At 43.4% G+C, this 22,940-nt stretch overlaps 1 protein-coding gene across 4 annotated transcripts in view; it reads left to right on the top strand.

Annotated features, from left to right (window-relative positions):
• LOC119402474 (probable E3 ubiquitin-protein ligase HERC4) overlaps positions 1-22,940 on the top strand; it is a 203,116-nt gene that overhangs the window by 64,871 nt on the left and 115,305 nt on the right. For all 4 annotated transcript variants that reach the window (XM_037669632.2, XM_037669639.2, XM_037669628.2 and 1 more), the window contains 4 exons: positions 2,113-2,281; positions 9,148-9,337; positions 14,975-15,024; positions 18,783-18,827. In XM_037669632.2, coding sequence (XP_037525560.1) covers positions 2,113-2,281; positions 9,148-9,337; positions 14,975-15,024; positions 18,783-18,827 — 454 coding nt within the window. The remainder of the gene's footprint in view (positions 1-2,112; positions 2,282-9,147; positions 9,338-14,974; positions 15,025-18,782; positions 18,828-22,940) is intronic.

Below are 22,940 nucleotides of genomic sequence, written 5' to 3'. Positions count from 1 at the left end.
CACACGTAGACTGATTAATAGCGAAAAGCCCTGCTGAATAGCGAGAATGGATGGAAAAGTCAAAGGTCGCTCTTCGTGTAATGGATGAGGGAAGAAAAAGCACGTGCCGAGCGTTGGCGATGTTGCCGGATGGAGGCGCATCTTCATCACAATGCCTTTAATTTAATGTAAATATTGGAAGACCTTGATAAAACTTTGATGACCTGAAGGCGGACGTCCTAGTCGACGCTCTTCACACACTTGCAACTGACTTCGAAGGGCCCCTTTGCTGACACAGTTTGCTCCCTGACGCCGCAAACATGGTTAGCGGCGTAAAGATGACCGCCGTGAAGAAGACTGCTTTTATTTTAAATAACTTTCTACGTATTCAGTTCCGCGGAATCGACACAATCACGCGCGCTGCTCGTTCCGCAATGCCATTGCTCTGCTCCCACAGAGCGGCGTTCGCAGCATGCCGCGACGGGATCACGCGCGCGGCCGCTACTCGCGGCGCTGACTGTCCTAGCGCCGCAGCGCCACCATACCAGCTGTCGATGCCTATAACCAGAGTCAGAAAGGTAATGCAAAATAAGTTTTATTGCAGGACATGATCTGCCTTGGCATGACTGATGGTGGTGCCATTCTCTTTCTGCAAATTCTACTTTTGACATTGCTGTGCTAATGGCAAATTGAAATTAGTCTATACTCGGCGACAACTTATCTTGACAATGGAGCGAAGGCTACGGAGGCGGGGCTTCCGCACATTCGTGTTGCTCCACAAGTAGTACGTCGGCTTGCGGCTTATTTCGATTTCACTCGCTCGCACCTTAACGCGTTTATAAAATAATATACACGAAAAATGTGAATTGGAGAAACATTACGATTGTTCAGTATACATTTTGGTGTCGTATTATGAGTATATTTTTTCTTGGAGAACTAAACAGCGCGTTTGCGGCCGCACACTGATCCACTACGTCATGGACGCCATGTTTACTTTGGAAAACGGGCGTGCTGGAAAGGTGGTGCTGTCCAAGAAATGGAAAGAAAAGGAAGGCATACTTGCAAAGTGAACAATAACTGTATTTTTCCTACGACTTCCCGCAACTGTTTGAGTCTTATAATAAATAAAGCAGCATTAATTTCAACAAGGCAAATGAGAAAATTATCAGTAAACTTAAGTGCTAATTTTTGGTGTGGTAGCAGGCATGCGCTTAGGTTCTGTAGCTTCTACAGTGCTGTCAAGAAATGTCATCACTGAGTATAGTATAACGATTCAAGTAGTATGCATACCTGGTAATAAATTGCAATTGCATCTCACTGTCATGTCCGTAAAAATTTTAGCAATAATGAGCCGACGTTCCAAATGGACAGTACTGTTAATGTGATGAAGCACTATACATGTGAGCAAGCGTTCGCTTGTACTTGAGGGTGCCATACTTACGTTAGTTATACCTGCACATATTCGACAACGCTGCTACTCCACACAGCCATGACTCAGTCTGCTAACGGAGCTGAGGGGCAGATTGACATGGACCTTACTTAGTTCGTGCAGCCTCTGGTATTGCTACTGCTTCAGTATTTGCTTATTTGTCTGTGTTGACTCACCTTCTGGTGACATAGCTTTCAAACTACTGTCAAATGTGTGTAGCATAAAATTTTGGGGATGTGAAGTCTGTTAAACTTACGCAGTAGTGGCATATGTTGTTTTGAGGCATATGCGGTCATGAAAAGACCTTGAGTAAAGGCATATGGAAATGCTGTCAACAAGAATAGCAAGCTAGGCAACATGGATGCACAGCTTTCACCATGTAGAACCAATGCCAGCTACTATTGAGCTTTGCAGTGTTGTGTCATTGAGACAGGGAAGTTTAAATCAAGAGCCATGAAAATTTGAATTAGAAGGGTAACTCTAATTTTACTTGCATTTGGATGTTTCTGCATCTGATAACTTTTGTTTGTGTATGTTTATTTACGTAATCAATTTTGCTGCTGCTTGACATACTGAAAGTAGAGCTAGAGCAAAGATGAATGCATGTATTGTATACTGATGTTGATAACTGCAGGACCCTTTTAATGCTAAACACTATGTACATAGTGTTTATAGATGTAGATAACTGCTGTGTATTTTTGCAGCTATTTGGAGACTGTTTTCACTTCCTGCGCCTGCCTTAATGCATCGTACTTGAAAGAGGATGATGGGCACTTCAACTGCAGTGAGCTTAACCCTGGTGTGGACTTGGAGGCAGCACGCCATGGCTTCCAATGTATTCAGGATGCCAAAAACCCTTCTGTAGCAGAAGTGGTAAGCCTATAACAGTTCTCATCTGCTTGTCTGTTTGATGCTACAAAGAGGTTCCTTTAATTGCAAACCTTAGGCTGCATACACTTTTCGTAGTCTGTTACATGTTGAGGAGGGGTTGGTGACTGGCCTCCTTTCATAATTAATGGTAGCATACTTTTCCATAGTGTACTACAATTGAATATTGGTAGAATGAGGTCATCATCTACCAGTTGCAAAGATTTTTATTACGCGACACAAGATTAAAAAGACAACTCTACCTTCTTGTGACAATCTTTGTTTACCTGCTGAGGTAGCTTGGCAGCTAAGTTGTTGCACTGCAAAGCTTGAAAACGCAGGTTTGATGCCCAGCCACAGCAGCCGTATCACAATGGGGGTGGAACGTAAAAGCACCCATGCACTTAGATTTTGGTGAACACCAGAGAATCCCAAGTGGTTAGAATCAATGTCTAGTTTCCCAGTGCAGCACAATTTACACAAGATCAATGACTTTAAAGTTTCAAAAACAGACTAGGGCAGACACAAAAGGGTACATAAGGTCACAGTATAAAGAAATTGAGGGGAGGAATTTGAAGGGAAGGACAATGGATCTCTTTGACAAAGTTAAACAAGTTACGGGGGTTCTTAAACATTGAAATACAGTAAACTCTCAGTAAACGGAAAGCTCCTAAATGGAACTGCTGCTTAAATGGAAGCACTGCCTCTAATGTGATTGGTTTCATATTTGAATTCCACACCCCTTTTCCTCTCTCAGTAAATGGAACATGTGTTAAATGGAACATGTTTTCCTGGTCCAGTCAGGTTCCAGAGTCTACTGTATATCCAAGCACATAGGGGTTTGACATTCCCCCCCCCCCTCACACTCACACACGTAGCTGTACATGACTTAGCCATGTCCAGAGAAAGGGGGATGCTGGGGACTTAGCAGATGCTGTGTGTTTGGACCTGTAAGGCCCCTAACAGAAACAACACACTCCTTTGTCCTCGGCTTCACAGCCATGTCCAGAGAAAAGGGGATGCTGGGGGCCACGGTGTTAGAATAGTTTAGGTGGAGCGACGGCGCATTGGAATGAGGAGAAATCGGGGACCTCTTTCCCTTTCTTGCCGCAAGGAGGCGCGCGCGGGACGGTGGCCACCTGGCTATACCCAGCACAAACCTGACGCTTCTAACGTTCGGTGTTTTAGCGTGTTTAGCAATATCGCAAGGCCCTGTAAGGATTTTGTGGTATTGTAATATCATATACATAAGTTAGATATAAAGACTTAGTAGTGTTTATGCATGACTATTCGGCATGCGGCGTGAAGCTCATAAACACCACCTTCGGCCTCGGCAACACCGTGGCCTAGGCGATCGTGCCCACATTTGTCTACAAATGTAAATCTGCAGTTGCGTGACGCGTGTTGAATTCACCCTTCATTTGCCCTCGAAAGATTAATTAATGTATTTGCAGTCAGCATCATATAAAGAGCAGGTGTCATGTTAAGGGACATTTCGCATATGAGATCAAGTGAGCCTTCAGAATCTTTTACTACGAACCGCTTATTTGCAAATTCCGTAAACATTTGCGAGAAGACGAATGCTTTGATGTAATGGAATAAAATAACTCTATTTAGGTCTTTCGGGGCGTGCACTAGCAGGTGACACGCCGCTCCCACGTCGGAAAATACAGGATTGAAAGAGAATGCAATTAAGTGGGCGACAGCTTGTGGCCGATGACTACGAAGCCGCTCTTTGACATATTCAAAATAAATAGACTGCAAGATATATACGTTATGGTGCGCCAAGAATTTTATCACAGTATTGACACGATCTACGAATTTTACATATTTTTGCCTGAAAAAGCTGCTTTAGCTCGAGTATTGTATGGTGCGGCTAAATGATACGAAAGAATGTTTCCTCACAAGAACGTTTCCTTTTAAATAGCGCTTCCCATGATTTAGTGACAAATCGCACATCAAAATGTTTTTCAGAAACAAAATTTCTTGTTTGCAACTCGCGATTTTTCCGTGGAATAGCAGTGGCCACATTTTCAAGCGGTCACTATCCTTCGGAGCAGCGAAAAAGCAAATTTTCTCCGTGCACGATTTGTAGCCCGAGATGCATCGCGGCAAAGAGCACTTCTTGCCCATCTGGACAATATAAGCTGTGTAAATAAGGACACGATAAACAAGGATAAGCTATTTCAAATAGGCTAGCATTTAGGCAGCAGGCGTTTTGACTGGCGAACGTATGTGCACGAATGGGGCCTCGTCTGGTTTGGCGTGTTAGTTTTAACGGGTCAGACAGTGACGTCACGGAATATGATGTCACTCTCAATTCCTGTCATTCCCGAAAGAAGAAACTGGAAAGCAAATGGTTAGGACGCTGAAAAGGAAACGGGCACGACCATTTCACGTTTGTGCACCCAGAGCAGGGCACAAAGTTCTTCTGCTACTGCAACAAACAGCATGTCTGTGACGAATAACGAGACGCAGAATCAGAATGGCACATGGTGAGTCATGATAGATTGGTCGGTAAACGGACGTTAACCTTCACTACCACGCGCCAGCCAGCACGTGTAAACATTGCAAAGGCGGCTGAACAATTAACTAACACCGTGGGTGGTGCATACACAACGACAACCCATGAAAGGAATTTCTAACCTACCATTGTCAAATGTGTTGCTTTGTTCTTACAAGCATCATATAGAGAGACGTCAACCCCCCCTCACCCCCGCTTTCTTTTTCAGGGAATACCTTTTTCTTTTTGACTAACCCAGTTCAGGTCCGCCACGGTGGACCAATGGCTAAGGTGTTCGGCTGCTGACCCGAAGGTAGTGGGCACGGTGTTCCGCCCGCGGCGGCCGCATTTCGGTAGAGGCGAAATGGTAGAGGCCTGTGCGATGTCAGTGCACGTTAAAGAACACCAGATGGTCGAAATTTCCGGGGCCCTCCACTACGGCGTCTCTCATAATCATATCGTTGTTTTGGGACGTAAAACGCCAGATGTTATTATTAACCCAGTTTGTCGCGGCGGCCTCAACCAATTTGCCACGGTGGCCTTATTTGTGCACGAGCTAAAATATTTTTGAAATTCGTGTTCACCTGTAAACTCATTATCGCTGTTCGCAAAAGCTATATTCCCTATGTATTTCCATCTGTTGGCTACCGCCACTGAATTTCTTGATGTTGTGCATTTACTTTCAAATCAGATTGATATGTGCGGTTACGCTGATAAAAAAGGAATGGCCAGCAGTTGAAGAGTTGTCGCAAATGCAGCTTTGTAAGCGACGCGGCCCCCGTTGAAGCGGCTGACCTGAAGCCTCGATACACCCAGCGCAGCCTGTCGGAAAAAACGCGAAGCGCGTCCCCATGTTCGGCGAGGAGGCTGCGCGGCCGAGGCGGAACGTCGGTACACCTAACCTATTCTAACACCGTGCTGGGGGCTTAGCAGATGCTGTGTGTTTGAACCTGTAAGGCTCCTAACAGAAACAACACACTCCTTTGTCCTCGGCTTCACATAGACGACACCGCTTTGCTGTCTCAACCAGGGAAAATCTGCGGTCACCTTTTCTGGTCTTCCTCTCCCTTGTCATTTACAATTTAAATGAGGTGCAGATGTAATTTTATAGAACAACTATAGATAAGAAACCCATTGGGACACGTACGTCTGGCATAAGCAGTTCATTGAGGAATGGCAGCTGTACTCAAGTTTACTTCTTGAACCTAATGGCTACTCCATATTTTGTGGTCCTCTGCACAGAGCCCAACAATGAGGAAAAAAAAAACTGCTGTCATGTTGTGGTTCTGTTGAGAAGGAAAATATGGTGCTATACCTTCTGCAGCCCTTTTGAGAGCATGGCTATGGGTGTGGCATAATGAAGACTAACAAAAGCAAGGGTGAGGGGAAGCTGACACAAACGAAACTGAGCTGATTAGAGGATGCCTATTTGATTGATGGGGAAGCCCAGAGTGTTTCGCTCCAGTGGTCCTTGATAGCGGTTTGAGGTTAGGGAAAATGCTTATTTCTTCAACCCATAAGGCAGAAAGAGGTTCTTGCAAAATTTAGGAAACGTATTGGAGTGGGTGGGGGTGTGGGAGGGGGATGAGGGGGGAGGGGGAGAAGGGGTTGAAAGAAGCTGGAGAAATCAGAAAAAAAAAAAGCTTACATAGGGTAGGTCTAACCAGAATAAAGAACTGTGAGAAAGGCTGCTCCATGTAGCATTTTTAATTGCCCTACACCTAAAACCGACGCCAGTGTTAGCATACAATATGAGGGGTATCCAAAAGTAACCAGAATAGTAGCGCTGCACTGAGCAGAGCCACCGTAGTATGAGATTTTCCCACTAGGCAAACATCATGCAATTCCTTTTGAGTTCATTGCACCTCAGGGCTTCTCCCAGGAACGTTTTCTCTGGGTAGTTATTTTTTTGTCTTGAATTCAATTTTGTGCGCTGCTCTTTTTTTTTTTTTGTATGTGTGTGATGGCCAATTTAGGTGCACGCAAGATGAAGGAATGCATTATGAGGGAAGCCTACAGAACATTTTTAGGAAAGTTGCAAAACATTCTTCGTGGAGTTGAAATGTTTTCATACCCCATATTTAACAGATGCTCTGTGACATTCACATTCATTGTAAGCAGGCTGAGCTGTACAGTTGTTCCAGTTCTGAAATAAAGTAAAGACCAATCTGATATGCCAAGTTCTCACCCTGTAACGGGTGTGTTCAGATAAGAACGTCGGTACATGTCCACAAACCCCCTTTAATTTCGCTGAAAAAAGCATAGTATTTTGCTGTGCGAGTCCCCCAGTGCCACGAAACCAATCTTGGTCTCTCGAAAAAAAAAATAATTTTGCCTTAGTCAAAAAAATTCGGAAGTCTCCACTGAGCAGAGCTGCTTTTTGCGAATTGTGCAAAAATGGGATTTTGACAAGAGTCTACAAAACAATTCTTGTAGCTATGAGTCTCAAAAATTTTTTGATATGAGTAACGTGCGTTTACAAAATGTTATCTTGCAGTTTTGTTGTCCATATTTCAAGTTAAAAAAATCGCAAATATGGCTCATTGCTCAATAATGCTCTAAATTCAGATTTTTTTGCTCCGCGTCTATAATAGTTAGAATTTCCAAAATTTCGCAGTGTGTTGCCAAACATTAGCTTAACAATTGTGCTGAATATGATTACTGAGAATGAAGTCAAACGCAAACCAAGAATACATAAGTGAAGGCATGTCTCTAAAAATGCAATACTTTAAGATTCAATTAAAAAAAAAAGCCACCTTTGATTTTCTTTATTCTCTCCAGAATTAAAGCAAAGCGCATGTTCTAACTTAATCTGTAAAAACATGTTGCATTATTTTTGTGAGATCGGAGTTACAAAGCCACCAAAGTAACCAAATTGACGTTCACGCGCAACCATTTAAACGAGTGAGCATGTATCTATAGTTGCCAATGTCATAATTTTTAGGTCTTAAGTTTGTTGTCTGGTGTTCACGGAACAACAAATTGACAGAAAAAAGACGAAGGGTTGCTTTAAAGTGCAAATTTGTACATATCGCCATTTATTTCCTAGTTGTGTGGACAGTGATTTATACTCCGTTTCATACATCAGATACAATGATTTGGAAGCTAGCGAGACTTCTTGCAGTAGATGCGCTTGCACTAAGAAATAGTTCAATAAATTGACCACTCGTAATCTGATTTATTTTTTTTTTCATATTTAGGCTGAGTAATAAGTGAAGGTGCTTTGTGCCTTAGAAATAAGCAAACCCCATTATTTTTACGGTTTTCGAACATTGTTCTGGATCACTTAGTGTCTCTGTTTTTGTATTGTGGCATCTGTGATTAGCTCTGGCAGTGCGCAGCCAATCGTAGAGGCCACTTTCGTATTTTGGTGTTTAATTTGCAGCTCATTGTGACGCCTGCAGCGCAGGCTTGTGCTCGGCTTGCACGAGCATTTATGACAACAAAATCTAAGCGCTAGACACATGGATTTGCACATTTTGCTGATCGAACTGCTTGCATAGCTTCCACAGTGTTGCACCTCATGTATGAAACAGAGTATATGAATGTCCTCTCGTATAGCACTTAGTTCAGCAGCCTTTGATATCAATTTGTGGTTCAATAAAATTTGCCCAGTAATGCCTATAGTTGTGGAATAATAAGCACTGCTGTTGTATCGTGGGACTGTGCCGTTCATATACATACTTGTAGATTAGCGCTATGTTCTGTATACTAAGAGAGTATGAGCTGTTTCAGACCAATGGAAGAAATGCGAGAATTATTCATAATTCATGGGGTTTGAAGTGGTATAGTGGTATTGCCGTTATATAGAAGGGTGTTTCAGGGATTTTGGTGGTGTGGAAGTTTCCAGGTACAGTGCTCACCTGTCTAACTGCTATTCACCTGTCTAACAAGAATTTGCAGTAGGGTTGCTTCTATGGAATAATATAAAGGATGGACTGAACATCTGGCTAGCAGGCGAGAATTGTTTATGTACTTCGCAGCCTGTTCTGCTTGCTGCACTGAATCATGTCAGTGCTCAGATGCTGCTACACCAGTGCCCTCAAATTAGCCCGACAGCACTTATATTACTTGGTCTCTTGTGGTACTCATGGGAATGAAGGTAGAGATAATTATCCATGCTTGACATCACTTATAACTCTAAGGATATCCCTAGTGTATGAATACTACTTTAGAGGCAGTGTTCACGCTTGCAAAATTATCTACCAGTTTTACTAAGGCAATAGAGTTTGTATAAGAATTTAATAGTTCTGTTGAAGGCACTTGTTTTGCAAGCAGATTACCTGCGTGCTCTGCTCTTTACATATGCATCTTGATGGTAGCAATTTATTCCACCCTTACGTGTTAAATGAAATTTTTGTTGTTTCAGGTGGGCGCATCCCTTGAGGAGATGGTCAAGGGCCTGGCTGCTGGCCCTTCGGACATAGAGGCAATGCGTGTCCTGCTGCTGCTGCCACTGTGCCACCTTTTTAGAGACCTTAATCACTACCTTGAGACACTTGTGGGCAAATACTGCTTGTGTGTCTCCCGCCTTAGCACACGTGCTTCTGAGGTCTTAAGTAAGTGCTATACCATCTGTGGCATCTTTCGCCTGTCTTTTCGTGGTAAAAGTAAGAAAAATTGCTTTCATGCTAATTTTCTGGAGCATCATGCACAAAATAAAAAGACTACAAGCTTATGTACTATACAGTTGTCAACCAGTTTTCAGACACGGGTGGGGCTGCAAGAATGTCAGAATATTCAAGCAGCATGAAAAATTGAATTTCATTGGGGAAATAAATTTTCATTTTATACTTTTTATAATTCCAGTAGGCACTAGTATGCAAAAGTTGCTTTCAGAACTTTGCGTGGGTCATGTTTTGTTTTAAATGTGTACTTGAAATTTCATTATTTTTAATGACTCACTTGCATTTTATGTTTGCCCATCATGTGTGAGACCTTGACTCCGCAACACTGTCAGTCCAGCCTTTGTTGCACAGCTTTTCGAGCTTTCTACCCACAAATTTCATCATTATGTCCAGTAAGGCATGAATACAATAATGCTAAGCCCTCACTGTGACTTACCAGCTCATTACTTGAAGGACAAGCACTGCTTCAAGTAGATTGTTATCAGTGCAGTCTGTCTGCTGATTACGTGTTCGATTGCTGAAGTCATGGAGGAATAAAAAAAAATTAGGAGAGGCTCTATTGTATCACAATGCATTACGGAAAGTATGGCAGAAGTGGCATCAAATTTATGGGGTAAAGAACTCGGTATGGGGCAAAAACAACACAGCAGACGCCTCGTGGTGTGTTCTCTGCGTTGGTTCGCTCCTCCACAAATTTGAAGTCCCGCTGGCGTGCACATTGTGTGATCTGTATGTCGTGAAATGCTGTAAGCATACCTTTACCTGGCTATTTGTCGGTGGCAGGCCTGGGAGTTACGTGCTGAAATTCTTCGAGGAGCGTTGTGCAATAGTCCAGTAAGTACCGGTACGTGCCGCAATAAACAATCAGTGCTTGCAGCATCGTGTTCAAACTGAGCTGGCAGTGATTTATGCATTCCTTAGTTTATGTAGTCAGGAGAGTAAATATCAGCCGTGTGAAAGGACGCTGTGTGTTAGGTCTTTTCCTTTCTCGTAGCCCAATTTCCGGATCGAGTGGTTGATAAGCAGTGCTCTGCGCGTATATATGGAGTGCTTGTGGCACTGCGTGATCTTAAGGGGAGACGCGGGTCTTTTTTTTATTTCTTTTATTAGCTGGGTGAACTGAACGAAATTTAACAAACTTATCCCATTTTTTCTGCAGATTCCAAATCTCTAATTAGATTTTTGGTAGCTGCATTAGTACAAAAGATGTGCAATCTCTAAAAGCATATTTCTTACGGGAATTTTTGGCAACTTTGCTTTGTCAAACACAGAAACAAAGTATGTGGCAAGGCTGCCAGAGAGCTGATTTAGCCGGTGATGCTAATCCGATTGTCTTCAACAAACTTTGAATGCAAAATAAATAGACGTAAATGTGAGTGAAATTTTTTTTGCTGCATACTATTTTTGATAATCGAGAATTGCAATTTGGTGAACAACATTATAAGAAAATAAATAGCATCACCGGCTAGACCAGCCTCCTGGCAATCTTGCCACATACTTTGTTTTTGTGTTTGACAAAGCAAAGTTGCCAAAAATCCCCGTAAGAAATATGCTTAAATATGTGTTAGAAATTGCATATCTTTTGTTCTAATGCAGCTATTAAAAACCTACTTAGAGATTTTGAATCTGCAGAAAAAGCTGAATAAGTGTACTAAATTTCATGCCATTCACCCAACTTTTAAAAAACCATTTTTTAAGACCCACGTCTCCCCTTAATAGCTAACTAATTTAGTAGGTATTCTGTGCAATACTAATCTGTGCGTATTTGACTTGACTTTACGTTGAAAGAGAGGACACTGCTACATTGTATACAAGGCCATGTGCATATTGTTTGTAATTCCAGTGCACACACAACTATCATGCAACACATGCACAGCACACATTACATTTACACACTGTAGTCCAATTACAAAAATTTATTGCACTTCAGTGTATGAATGGCACAGCCTCGCAAAACCTGATATGATACCTTAGGTGCATGTTACGTTCTGCGCTTTGTGCAACAAAAACAGAAGTTTGCAGGTGTTCTGATCTGATTCACAGAGTAAGAACAAACAGAGTGCACACCAAAGAGCTTCACATGCAAATACCATATCATCAATGATCAGAAATGAAGCTTACGTATGTGCGTATGAAAAGTGACACCTGGTGCTATACCTCTGTGTGTGCGATTTGCACCCAAGCACACAGCTGCTGGGCCTTGCCTAGCTTTCCTATTAAACACACAGAATGAGCCTTGTGCACGGTGAAAAAGACTGCAGTAGTATTGAGACTTTCGCTTGATGTGCGTCTACGCTTGTTAACAATGTGCCCACTGACGCGCCAGAAATCACTGCCTGTTTAGCTGCTGCTTTGCTAGGGGCTACTGCAGATGTTTGAGAGGTGGGAGCTTCACAAAAGTGGTGTGAAGGGCTCTCTTTAGCTTTCCTTCCTCCATGGCTGAAGTGGTCTACTGTTATGAACTCACTGCAATAGCTTCCTGCCTGCCACCCACACTGGCTAGGCCTAACCATTGCTGCTGTGAATCGCAGCTGAATTGACTATGTATCCTGTCAGTACAGCAATTAGGAAGCTGAGAAATTGCCTCACCAACAAAGGTGATCATAGTGGGACCAACCTGAAAGGGGGCAGCTTTGTGGCCACATTTACAACATGCTGTGGGGTGTACACTTAAACTAATATTATGACGAAGTTCTTGGTATAAAGAGTATTTACCATTTTATAACTTCATAACTGTCAATAATACAGCACGTATTTTAACCTCATTATAGCAGAGAGTGTTTATTGGTAAAAGTTTCGCTGCTGCTGCAAAGGAAGACAGGCAATAATTTGCAACTTTTGCTGGTGTCACTGATAAAAGCACAGGGTTTTCTTAATGCAATTTTTTTAATCACATGCCATGTGATAGAGAGCAGTTGCTGAAGCAGAGCAAGGTATTTTCCGGCAATGGTTGCAGGGGCAAAGGGAAACCTGAATGCTCTCCTTCTCACCTCTGGATAGAAGGGACGACGGAGAGCATGCATGCTAGTTCACCTCCAAATTGGGGGTGATGGAGAGCACTCAGGCAAGCACACTAGCACACTGTACTGGGCACATTATAACTGGTGTAATCCCACTTTTCACACCATACGTGCAGGTAAAATGTAACCTGCAAGCCTTCTGTTCGACCTATATGTAGTGGCAACCAAAATTTGCGATGTCGTGTCGGGTCTTGCTCTATTCTTCGGACATGAAGCGTGCACTCTGTCGCAAAATATAAAATGTGGCCACCATAAACAGAGGTGTCATAAATCAGGTTGTCGCCTTGCTTTCATGTGATTTTAGACTTTTGTTTTTGTGGGGTGTAGGTGTTTTTGATGTTGTTCATTTGTCGGACTGAGTGGACAAAAAGTGGTTGGTTCATTGAAAACATGCCATCAGTGTCGTACCACTCTGGACAAAAGCTGAGGTTGTAATGGTAAACCACAGTGGCAGAATGAGCACTATAGCTTCGTTTACGCTAATTACCAGAGTGCATCAGTTGGACCTGCTTTTCTTCCTGCCTTACATGTGATGTATCGCCACTCTGAATAGGATACCACTGACACGGCATCAAGTCGTGGTCACCTGATCTTGCTTTCATCAAATTTTTTTTTTCCTATCAGTTGCGTAAGTGGTGTCACACATACCTGAACATTCTCATTTCAATGCATTTTGCACTTGTGCTTTAAGGATATTACAAGTGATTTTAGTAGCAACACCAAGCAGAGTGAGCGGTGAGCAAGTACATTCACTTAAAAAATATCGGGAGTTTCGCACAATGCTGCAGAGGCCATATGAGGCAAGCAATATAAATGCATTTGAAACCGAAACTCAGTGATGCTGCCCATAAATGTCGACCAGTCATGTGACCCATCATGTGCTTATCATAGTTTCGTGACACTTGATGTGTGTGGAAAAAAAAAATGCCTCAAAATAGTGCCATGGTTGGTTTAGTTGGCATGGTTTAGGTGTTGAGCTGCTGAGCTTGAAGATGTGGGTTCAATTTCTGGCCACAGCAGCTGCATTTTAGTGGGGGCTGAGTTCAGCAACACCTGTACACTGAGAAATAGGTATGCTTAGATTTGGGTGAGTTTATTATCTTGGTCAAATCGAGGGGAAAAAGGTACATGTATGGAAGCGAAAAACTGAAATGAAAAAAGTTTGTTTCGTATCGGACTTCATTATATTGAGGTTCATTGTATCGAGGTTTGACTTTATATACTTTGAGTAAAAAGTTGAGTGTCGGTATAATGAAAGTTTTGGAAATAAGTTCCAGATTTTGCTGACTTCATTTTATGAAGATTTAACTAATTTAGTCCAAAAAAGGAATCAGGTTTGAAAAGTTGGTTGGCAACTGTACTGCAAATCATATACAGGCAACAGCTAGACCCTTCATTGAGCACTGTGTGTATTCATCATGTATTGCCCGAAAGTTGCAGTTTCAAAAGCACGACATTTCAATCACTGTCTTGTTACAGTAGTGTAACCGTTTGGGAATGGCTGTGCTCTCGTGTCGTGGCCATTACGCTGTTGTGAATAAAACAATCAAATGGATTCGATGACTGCTTAAAGTTACACTAAAGAGAAAAATGATTTTTCTTGTATCAGTAGGTTACTCTTCCACAATATCAAAATCTCCACGCTTGCCCAGAGAAAGCACTTGGTAAGCGAGAAAATGCATGGTTCTGAAAGATATGGTCAATTGCAGCAGCCAGCAAACACCTTGACATGCTGCAGCTTGTCTTCAAGCTGTTTTATATCCTTTTCACCTTCATATCTGTCAAGTCTAATCCTTTTGTGTGTGAGAAAAGTGGTAGAATTTCTACTATTTTGTAAATGTGTCAGCACTCTACAGACTCATGTATTTACTGGTAACATATCCGCTTTTTAGTGCACACAAGCTAAATATGCCATTTTGATTTGCAGTAAGTTGACATCACACTGCATTACAAAGAACTTTTCACACCTCTTTAAAGGACACTTGGCATGGAGAAAAACATTTAAATGATTATGGTGTATGTTCTGGAGATTGCAGCAACGGCTTATGCAAGCAAATGGATACTTGTAGTTTTGAATGGGTGTTTGCTATCATCTTTTCATTGTAACACACAGTAGTGCCTCTTAGTCTATTTTCTGATTATGCAGCTGCAGTTCTGCTGCTTGCACTGCACTTTATAGGAATTAAGGTTACCCCTTGACAGCAGAGCTGTTGCTGTAATGTTATGCAATGCCAGGCTTAGCAGGTCAGCAGCATTGAGTATCAGCACAGTTATTAAAGTTATAGTGGGCTTTGAATGCCAATTTTTGAAAATTACGTTTAGCTCTCTATGGATATACTGAAGAATGTCTTCATCTATGCCTTTTTAGATGTCTTACTGGCATTGCAGATTAATCTGGAGCACTTCAGGCCTTGAGTTCTCAAGTTTTGATACCACTTCCTAGCACAAAAACTTGTGAAAACAATTTATTGTCAACTAAAAAAAGTTTCGCTGAGTTTAGGTGTGAAATTTGCTCCTAAACACCTATATATGTGCTTTTTTTCTGCAGATAAATGGTGGTCCCTCTTCACCGAAGCCCAGTTTGAAGACCTGCTGACGGTAAGAATTTCATTTGCTATGTTTTTGTATTTTTTTAGTGTACTTAATTGGAGTGGGTATTTGTTCATTTTTTCTTTCTCCCAATTTTTGTACCCATTCTGCAACTTCTCTTTCTTTTGCTGTTGAATGTGATAGATATTCAAGTGGCCTTGCAACACGCTTTGAAGGAATGCACCTGCTAAATTGCCGGGATGCTTTTCTTTTTTTTTCCTCAGATTATGTTGACTTCCTTGGAAACTGGGAATGCTTCAGCTTAACCTTTATGTAACAAAGTGTGTCAAATCTGCACTACATTATATTGAAACTACATCATATGAAATTCAACCTTTTATTATTGTAGCCTTTTAATGTTGTACCCTACTACAATGTGGGCTGAACAGCAATAAATTCATCCAATGAATTCCACTTTCTCATTACATGTGGGAAAAAGAGAAGCAATGTACATTACTGGCTTACGACATATATAAATAGCATGAAAAAAAAAAGACAAATGACAAGGCAAAAGAAACAGGCAGGATAAGCACTGCTGTGCCGCTAACCCGAAGGTCGCGGGATCGAATCCCAGCCGCCGCGGCTGCTTTCGATGGAGGAGAAAATGTTTGAGGCCCGTGCACTTCGATTTAGGTGCACGTTAAAGAACCCCAGGTGGTTGAAATTTCCGGAGCCCTCCACTACGGCGTCTCTTATAATCATATTGTGGTTTTGGGACGTTAAACCCCAGATATTTGTGCCTCTGATAATGGTGATATACATTATCATCGCGAGCAGGAGTGCACCGAAGAATAGTGGCAGGGGGGGGGGGGGGTTGCTACCCCCCGGCCTTTTTTTTTTTTTTTTTGCGGTGTAGCACAACTGACCAAAACAACCATGTGCACTGGATCATGTTAGGATTTGATTTCCTGAAAAATGCCTTTTCATGCTTGAAAAGGTATTTTGACACAAGCATTGCGAACTTGGGCTGGCTGTCAATGCCACATACATAAAGCTTTGAAGGAAAGAAGAGGACTCTTAAGGGCTCGTTTTTTTTGTTAGACACAATATTAATGAGAACTAACAGACAATAACGCCAAGGAAAGTATAGGGGGTGTTATCTGTAGTATTTAGAATATAAATGTGAAGAAAGTAAAGTGGACGAAAAGATAACTTGCCGCCGGCAGGGACCGAACCTGCGACCTTCGAATAACGCGTCCGATGCTCTACCACTGAGCTACGGCGGCGGTCATCCTCCCGTCCACTTTATGGGGTATATATGTGCATTTAAACCTTGGAGTGTTAGTCAGCGCCAATCGCAGCCATGGCGGCGAGTGTGGAACACTCTTCTGCCTTTCTGGCGTCACGTAGCACGTGATCTTTTTACGAGCTGGCTTAAGAGTCCTCTTCTTTCCTTCAGTCATAGCAAGGGTCTCGTTCTGGCAGACTTGATGCCTTCAGGTAGTATGCGAGGGATTATTGGTCAGCTGCCAGCTCGTAAAAAGATCACGTGCTACGTGACGCCAGAAAGGCAGAAGAGTGTTCCACACTCGCCGCCATGGCTGCGATTGGCGCTGACTAACACTCCAAGGTTTAAATGCACATATATACCCCATAAAGTGGACGGGAGGATGACCGCCGCCGTAGCTCAGTGGTAGAGCATCGGACGCGTTATTCGAAGGTCGCAGGTTCGGTCCCTGCCGGCGGCAAGTTATCTTTTCGTCCACTTTACTTTCTTCACATTTATATTCTAAATAGTACAGATATAACACCCCCTATACTTTCCTTGGCGTTATTGTCTGTTAGTTCTCATTAATACATAAAGCTTTGTTACTCATGGGAACGTCATAAGAGCACAAGGTTTTCAGAGCGTTTCAGTGGAGAGTGGGCTCTTCCTAGCACCCTGCGGCGCTGTGGTATCTGGCTATGCAGTGCATTGGCTCTTGAAAATGCCCCTCTGAGTTTGTGTATAATGTTTAAATCATTCATTTAAACGCGCCCTTATTTTCACCTTTGGAAGAGGAAAAGCTAAATCATTGAGCCAGGTTTAGATATGTTAGATCAACAAGGCTGAGTCCTGCAGCTTTGCCAAGGTCACTATAGCTAACTGATGGTGGTGCTACGAATGGTACTCCAGTGATAGAAGCATGGGGACAGTGTTCTGCTGTGCACATGCCCTGGCTAAAATGGTGAAGTTTTCATTTGTTTCCTCTTGCTCTAATTGCGTGCACTTGTAGAAAGGTGAGGATAAGGAGGTCCGCAATTTAATGTCTTCTGTGTACCACTGTTGTTATGGCAAAAGGCATGATCTCATGACTCACTAGAGTACCTCATGTAATGTCTTTTTCTCTTCTTGCTCCCATGCCGTGCCTATCGCACATTTTTTGTGTTTCCGTCCATCTTTCTTTCTCTGTTGCTGTGGAGAAAAGGAACAGAAATAGTGGACTGTTGATGGAAACTTCTTGTTTGTATGTGTGTTTGTGTGTCTGCATGCTTGCCATTTACTTGCGACCTTGAGTTACCATTTGTTATGCTGGGGTTTAATTGGCTCCGGTGTCAAACAAACAAGAGTGGCATGTAGGTCACTCGCTGGTGATCATATCTGCAAATTTTGAAATGCTTGCATGGTGCAGAAACAGTTGAAATTTAATGCGGATGGCCATGTGCCCTTTTTGTGGGAGCTGCGTTTCAAGAGAGTGAGGGAGCACCCACATACATGCCTACATAACAAGCACTCCCTGCAATGTCCATAGCCAATCTGTAGTCGCATGCCATGTGCCCATATTGGTCACAGGTTGGCACTGTCTCTGCCACATGACTTCAGCTCTTCATCCAATGTGGAGTGCACAATGTCACTACTGCATGTGCACTGATAAGCAGAATAGAAAGAGAGCAAAAGTATGGAAGTGCTCACCATCATGCCAACATGACATGCTCTCTCTCTTCCGGCACTTGAGAGAATGCAATGAAACACCGCCTGCAGACGCTAGCCGCAGCAAAAGGGGAGAGTGTCTCATCTGGCAGTGAAGCCCACATATTGGAGGCATGGTAACAAGATGCTTCAATTTCAACATGCCGAATAATTTTTGGTGAAATTTTTGGTGAATAATTTTTTTGGTGAAATGCCTCCCACAAGACTTCTTACAACATTCAGTGATTAGTCCAAATTTGTAGTGATGCCTGATGAGGAACCCTTTAACCCATTTGCTGCCAAATCAGCAAATTGATGGGTATACCTGCAGTGACAATGTTGCAGAAGCTGGCGAATCATTGGGCAGTCTTAGCCAGTTGGCTCGCGTTACCTGATAATGTCAGCAAAAACACGAGACATGAGAAAGAAGGTAGATGCACATGGTGCTTCCAGCATAATGTGTGTCTCATGTTTTTGCTAACATGAAGACATGTCATCACAGGTGTGCGCAGGGTTCCCCTTCCGGGGGGCGAAGGTTCGTCGCAGCGCCCCCCCTCCCAATTATGTCAATGTATGGTGCTGACATTGCCCCCCCCCCCCCCCCCGAGTCACAGCCCCCCCCCTATTATGTCAGTGTATGGTGCTGACATTGCCCCCCCCCCGTGTCACAGCCCCCCCCCCCCTATTATGTCAGTGTGTGAGGCTGACTTTGTGCCACCTCTCTTAGTTGAATAGAGGGGGCGGCCACCCCCCCTGCTCCCCCCATGCACACGCCTCTGCATGTCATAACTTGGGATAATGAAAAAGAACTGAAAGTGAAATGAATTTTTAGAACAGGTATGTAAACCTGAGTGTCTTCATTTCTTTTCTTTTTCAGATATTTAAGGAATGTGTGGTTTATATTCTTGCCCATCAAATGCAGGTATGTTGGTCAAATAGGCTCAGACTCATGAATTACTTCTAAGCTTTTGTGTCTGATTACTTTGACATGAGTGTCAGTAAAGTGTGCAACCATATCTATACAGCCTTGTATTATGGGTCATTTCATGGCAAATTTCTCGCCCACTTTGGGGACCATCTCAAACATATCTGAAAAATATTGTGCTTATTTACTGGATTGGAAAAAGTCAATTGCTAGAATATTTGAAAAAAAAAAAATTTTGTTACATGGGAGCCTTTTGACTTTCACGAAATGTGGTCCGAGTGGTTTTAGTCAGAAAATTTAATTGGAGGACATATTTTCTCGCATTAATACAAAATATGGTTCACATATTAAGCAAAGATATTTGTTTACCATGTTTTAAACTCAATAAAGTCATTGCAGTTTTTCTGCCATATGCACCTCCAGAAATTCTGCTAAAATGTTCTGTGTTTGCATTTTTGCCCCTGGAATACAGTGAAACCTCGGTGATACGATCACAGCTCACATGAATTTCGGAGTGATACAATTTTTTCGTTGGTCCCAGCCAAGGCCCTTTGGCCTGCAATGTAGCGGAGTACGGTTGTTGCGAACTGACTTTCACCCAGCGACGTTTGATACGAACGTGCGCTACCGCCCAGGTACGAAGAGGTGCGGTCCGCGTTGTCGCGGAGGACAAGCCAAGCATGTGCAAGGGGGGGAAACGCAAGCGTGCACATGCGCGCCGCACTGCCAAATCGTCAGAATCACAGTGTAAGAAAAACACTTTTTTACAGTCAGCATAAACCTTCAGAGATGCGTCACGGCCTCCGAGATTGTGTGCGCGAATATTTGAGGCTCTTATGTGCCTCCATGTGCCTTCGCATTTAGATTACAGAGGGCATTAGCGCCATGCTATTTTCTTCTAACGTGTCGATGCGGGCTTCTGTCGTACTGTGTTTACACGTGCCTGCCTCGTGCATCAGACATCCTATGAAAGGTGGACGGGGATCGAAAGAAGCCGAGGACGGTCTTGGCGAAGGAGTCAGGCCTCAGAGCGTCAGCATGTGCTCCCGTTGAGGTCGCACTTGTGCGGGCACGGCCGTAAGTCTCCCAAAAAACATCCCCAACACCTCCGCGATAACAAAACCATAACACAGGACCGTGGTTCTGTAACTCTGTGGCCTTGATCCATCGCGTCAAAGCGATTCTTTAGTTACTTTCGCTGCAGTACTCCGGTGTCATGCAAAAAAAGCATACTAAAATTTGGAAGGGGCTACTGCTCTCGCGGGTCACAACGCACCTGGTTCATTAATTCAATACGCGCGTACGGGCCGTATATTTACGAGTGCTGCTATGATTGCTGACATCTAAGAACTTAGCTGACAATCATTCAGGGTTCCTCCCGGCATTGCTGAGGTCCCGAAGAACAACAAATGAAAATGTACGCCAGCTTTCTTTTATCGCATGCTAATTTCACATGCTTTCTGGTGATACGAATTTCGGATGATACAAATATTTTTGGTGGTCCCGTGAGATTCATATCACCGAGGTTTCACTGTACTGTGCTACATCTGAATGTCTATAGACCAGAACACAGCGAATTCCATGCGCATCGCCATATTTGTGTCGCGCATCGCGCCACCTATCGCACACACGGCGAAACAACATGCGCGGGCTGCCATGCCAGCAGACGCTACACAGAACAAACGTGAAACTCCCGAAACTCAGCCCGTCAGAGAGCGTGTTTCGCGTCTTTTCTAGCCTGGACATTTTCGCTGATTTTATTGGAACATCAAGAACATCTTGCTCTTGAAGTCCACAATGTATACAGTACGTGCTGAGTGGGCTGCGGAAGCAACCTCGTCAGATACGTACGCTGTTACATTTGTAAAAAAATGTTCTCGCTGTAGTACGCGTGAATCGTAATTAATAATAATAATATCTGGGGCTTAACGTTCCAAAACCATGATATGATTAAGAGAGACGCTGTAGTGGAGGGCTCCGGAAATTTCGACCACCTGGAGTTCTTTAACGTGCGCTTAAATCTAAGTACACGGGCCTCGGACATTTTCGCCTCCATCGAAAATGCAGCCGCCACGGCCAGGATTCGATCCCTCGACCTTCGGGTCAGCAGTTGAGCGCCATAACCACTAGACCACCGTGGCGGGGCGCGTGAATCGTAATTGCAGTGGAGCTCGCGAAAGAGTGAAACGATGTTTTGTTGCCCCATATTACAAGTTGTGCACAAAGTTTTGTGAAAGCTCATCATTTCAGCATGTATCGCGTAATAATTAGCGCACACTTTACGGGTAGTTTCGCGGAACGTAATTTTTGTTCCACAAGCGCTCTTACAATAATGCTTCTTGCTCACAAAAGCGTGCTATCAGAGAGTATAACCTGAAGTATCGTTCAGCGATTCCTTTTGGAAGCTACCTGGGCTATTTTATTCTTGTAACGATGGTGCTTTACAAGCGAAACTGTGCTACTCTTAGTTAGCCGGTTAGCTACGCCTGCGACGTAAAGGACACTGGCGCGAGTACTGTTTACTTACGTGCCAATATATGTATTATGTGCAGCTGGATGCCTCGTGTCCAAATAAATTTGAGAACATCAAACACTGAAATGAAAGCACGAAATTCTGGCCAGCTGTTGAGGAGCACCGTATTACCTTTTGAAGACGAAATCTCGAAGGCGTGGATGCCATCAAAAGCACTAAAGCTTAATACTACGTTGAAAGTGGCAAAGCATGCTGATTGCTTGTGCTTGAAAGCACTACCTTGCAGTAGATTTTCGTCAAAGGAAACGCTCAAAGGTATAAAGTGCACCCCCACACAAAGCTCGCGCCTGCCTTCAACCCAGCTGCGTGTCACACAAATTAGGTTCGCAAAATGAAATAGGTGGGCATCACACTGCAGAATACACACAGTTAGTGTACTTACTCGCGCATTTTCACTCGGCTCCTAGTTTTTTTGCTTGAATCAGTTATCCACTAGTGGCGAAGCTGAAAACACCGCACCGGCGCTATTTCCGTGGCGTGTCGTAATAGTCGCAGACAACGCTATTTTCCTCTTGTTGCGCTGCTTGTTTTAGCATCCAAAGACGACGCAGTAGTGCCCAGATGAGCTCTTATACGCTGAAGTGGCGTAAACGGGTACTTTTTTGCACTTTAAAGCCTCAAAACTGCAGCTTATCCTGTTTACTTGGCGCAGCCCGCGCGCGCCTTGGCAGCCCGGTCAGCCCAGCGTCTGGGTGCGAGAGTATCCGCTCAGCTCGCCAGCAGCCTGGGTGCGAGACAGGCATGCTCTGGTGTATACTCCATCTCAGAAGTTCCCTTCAGCACTGTAGAGGCTACAGGGCCCCTTAGCCAATAGGAAGGGCAAAATCCTTCACAATGTATTCATCCACGACGCATTGTCAGCTCAGCGTTTCTCTGGTGTCTGCGCGCACGCATTGGGCAAGCAAAGCAGGCAGGCGGCAGAGCCGTAAAAGAAAGGAACATGACTGCACCCATTGAAGCTGGTGCCCTCCGCCTCGAATTTATGAAGTTGTTGTGTTGCGCTGTGTGGCCTGTAAGTTCCAAACTAATGCTTGTGTTTGCTTTAGATTTATGTCCTGATGCTTTGACAGCAATGTATTCACGACTATATTGCACTGTTTCCAAACCATTATCAAATTCTCGGCGTATTAGGCTTGGCAGGCGTGGCAAAACAAACAGCTCACTAATAACGACCAAGCATACCCAATTCTTTGTCCTCAGTGTGAGATGACATAAAATGATGGCTGATTTCACCATTTATTTGCTGCTGTCAGCAAGTAGCCAGCACAAGTTCGGATCAAAGCAGGCGGTCACATCTGAATCGGCGCTGCCATGTTGATTTGTAACCACAGTTACTGGAAGTTACGGATACAGCAGTTAAAGGCATATGACATAAATAAAACGTAGAATAAACATATCGTGTATTGATGTGATGTAACATATGCCAAACAAGCACAAATGTCTCAACCCTGCCATTGGTAATGTAATTATATCTGTTACTATGCAGATGTATTTGGATTCCTTATACCCCATAGCTTTGGTAGTGCTGAATGGTTGGGGTGAGATTGAGTATAGGTGATCAATACTTACTCTGTTGA

The sequence above is a fragment of the Rhipicephalus sanguineus genome, chromosome 1 (assembly GCF_013339695.2).
Source record: "Rhipicephalus sanguineus isolate Rsan-2018 chromosome 1, BIME_Rsan_1.4, whole genome shotgun sequence".
Classification (NCBI taxonomy): Eukaryota; Metazoa; Arthropoda; class Arachnida; order Ixodida; family Ixodidae; genus Rhipicephalus; species Rhipicephalus sanguineus.
Note: the sequence above shows the minus strand (reverse complement) of the source record. Positions and strands in the feature narration are given on the sequence as shown.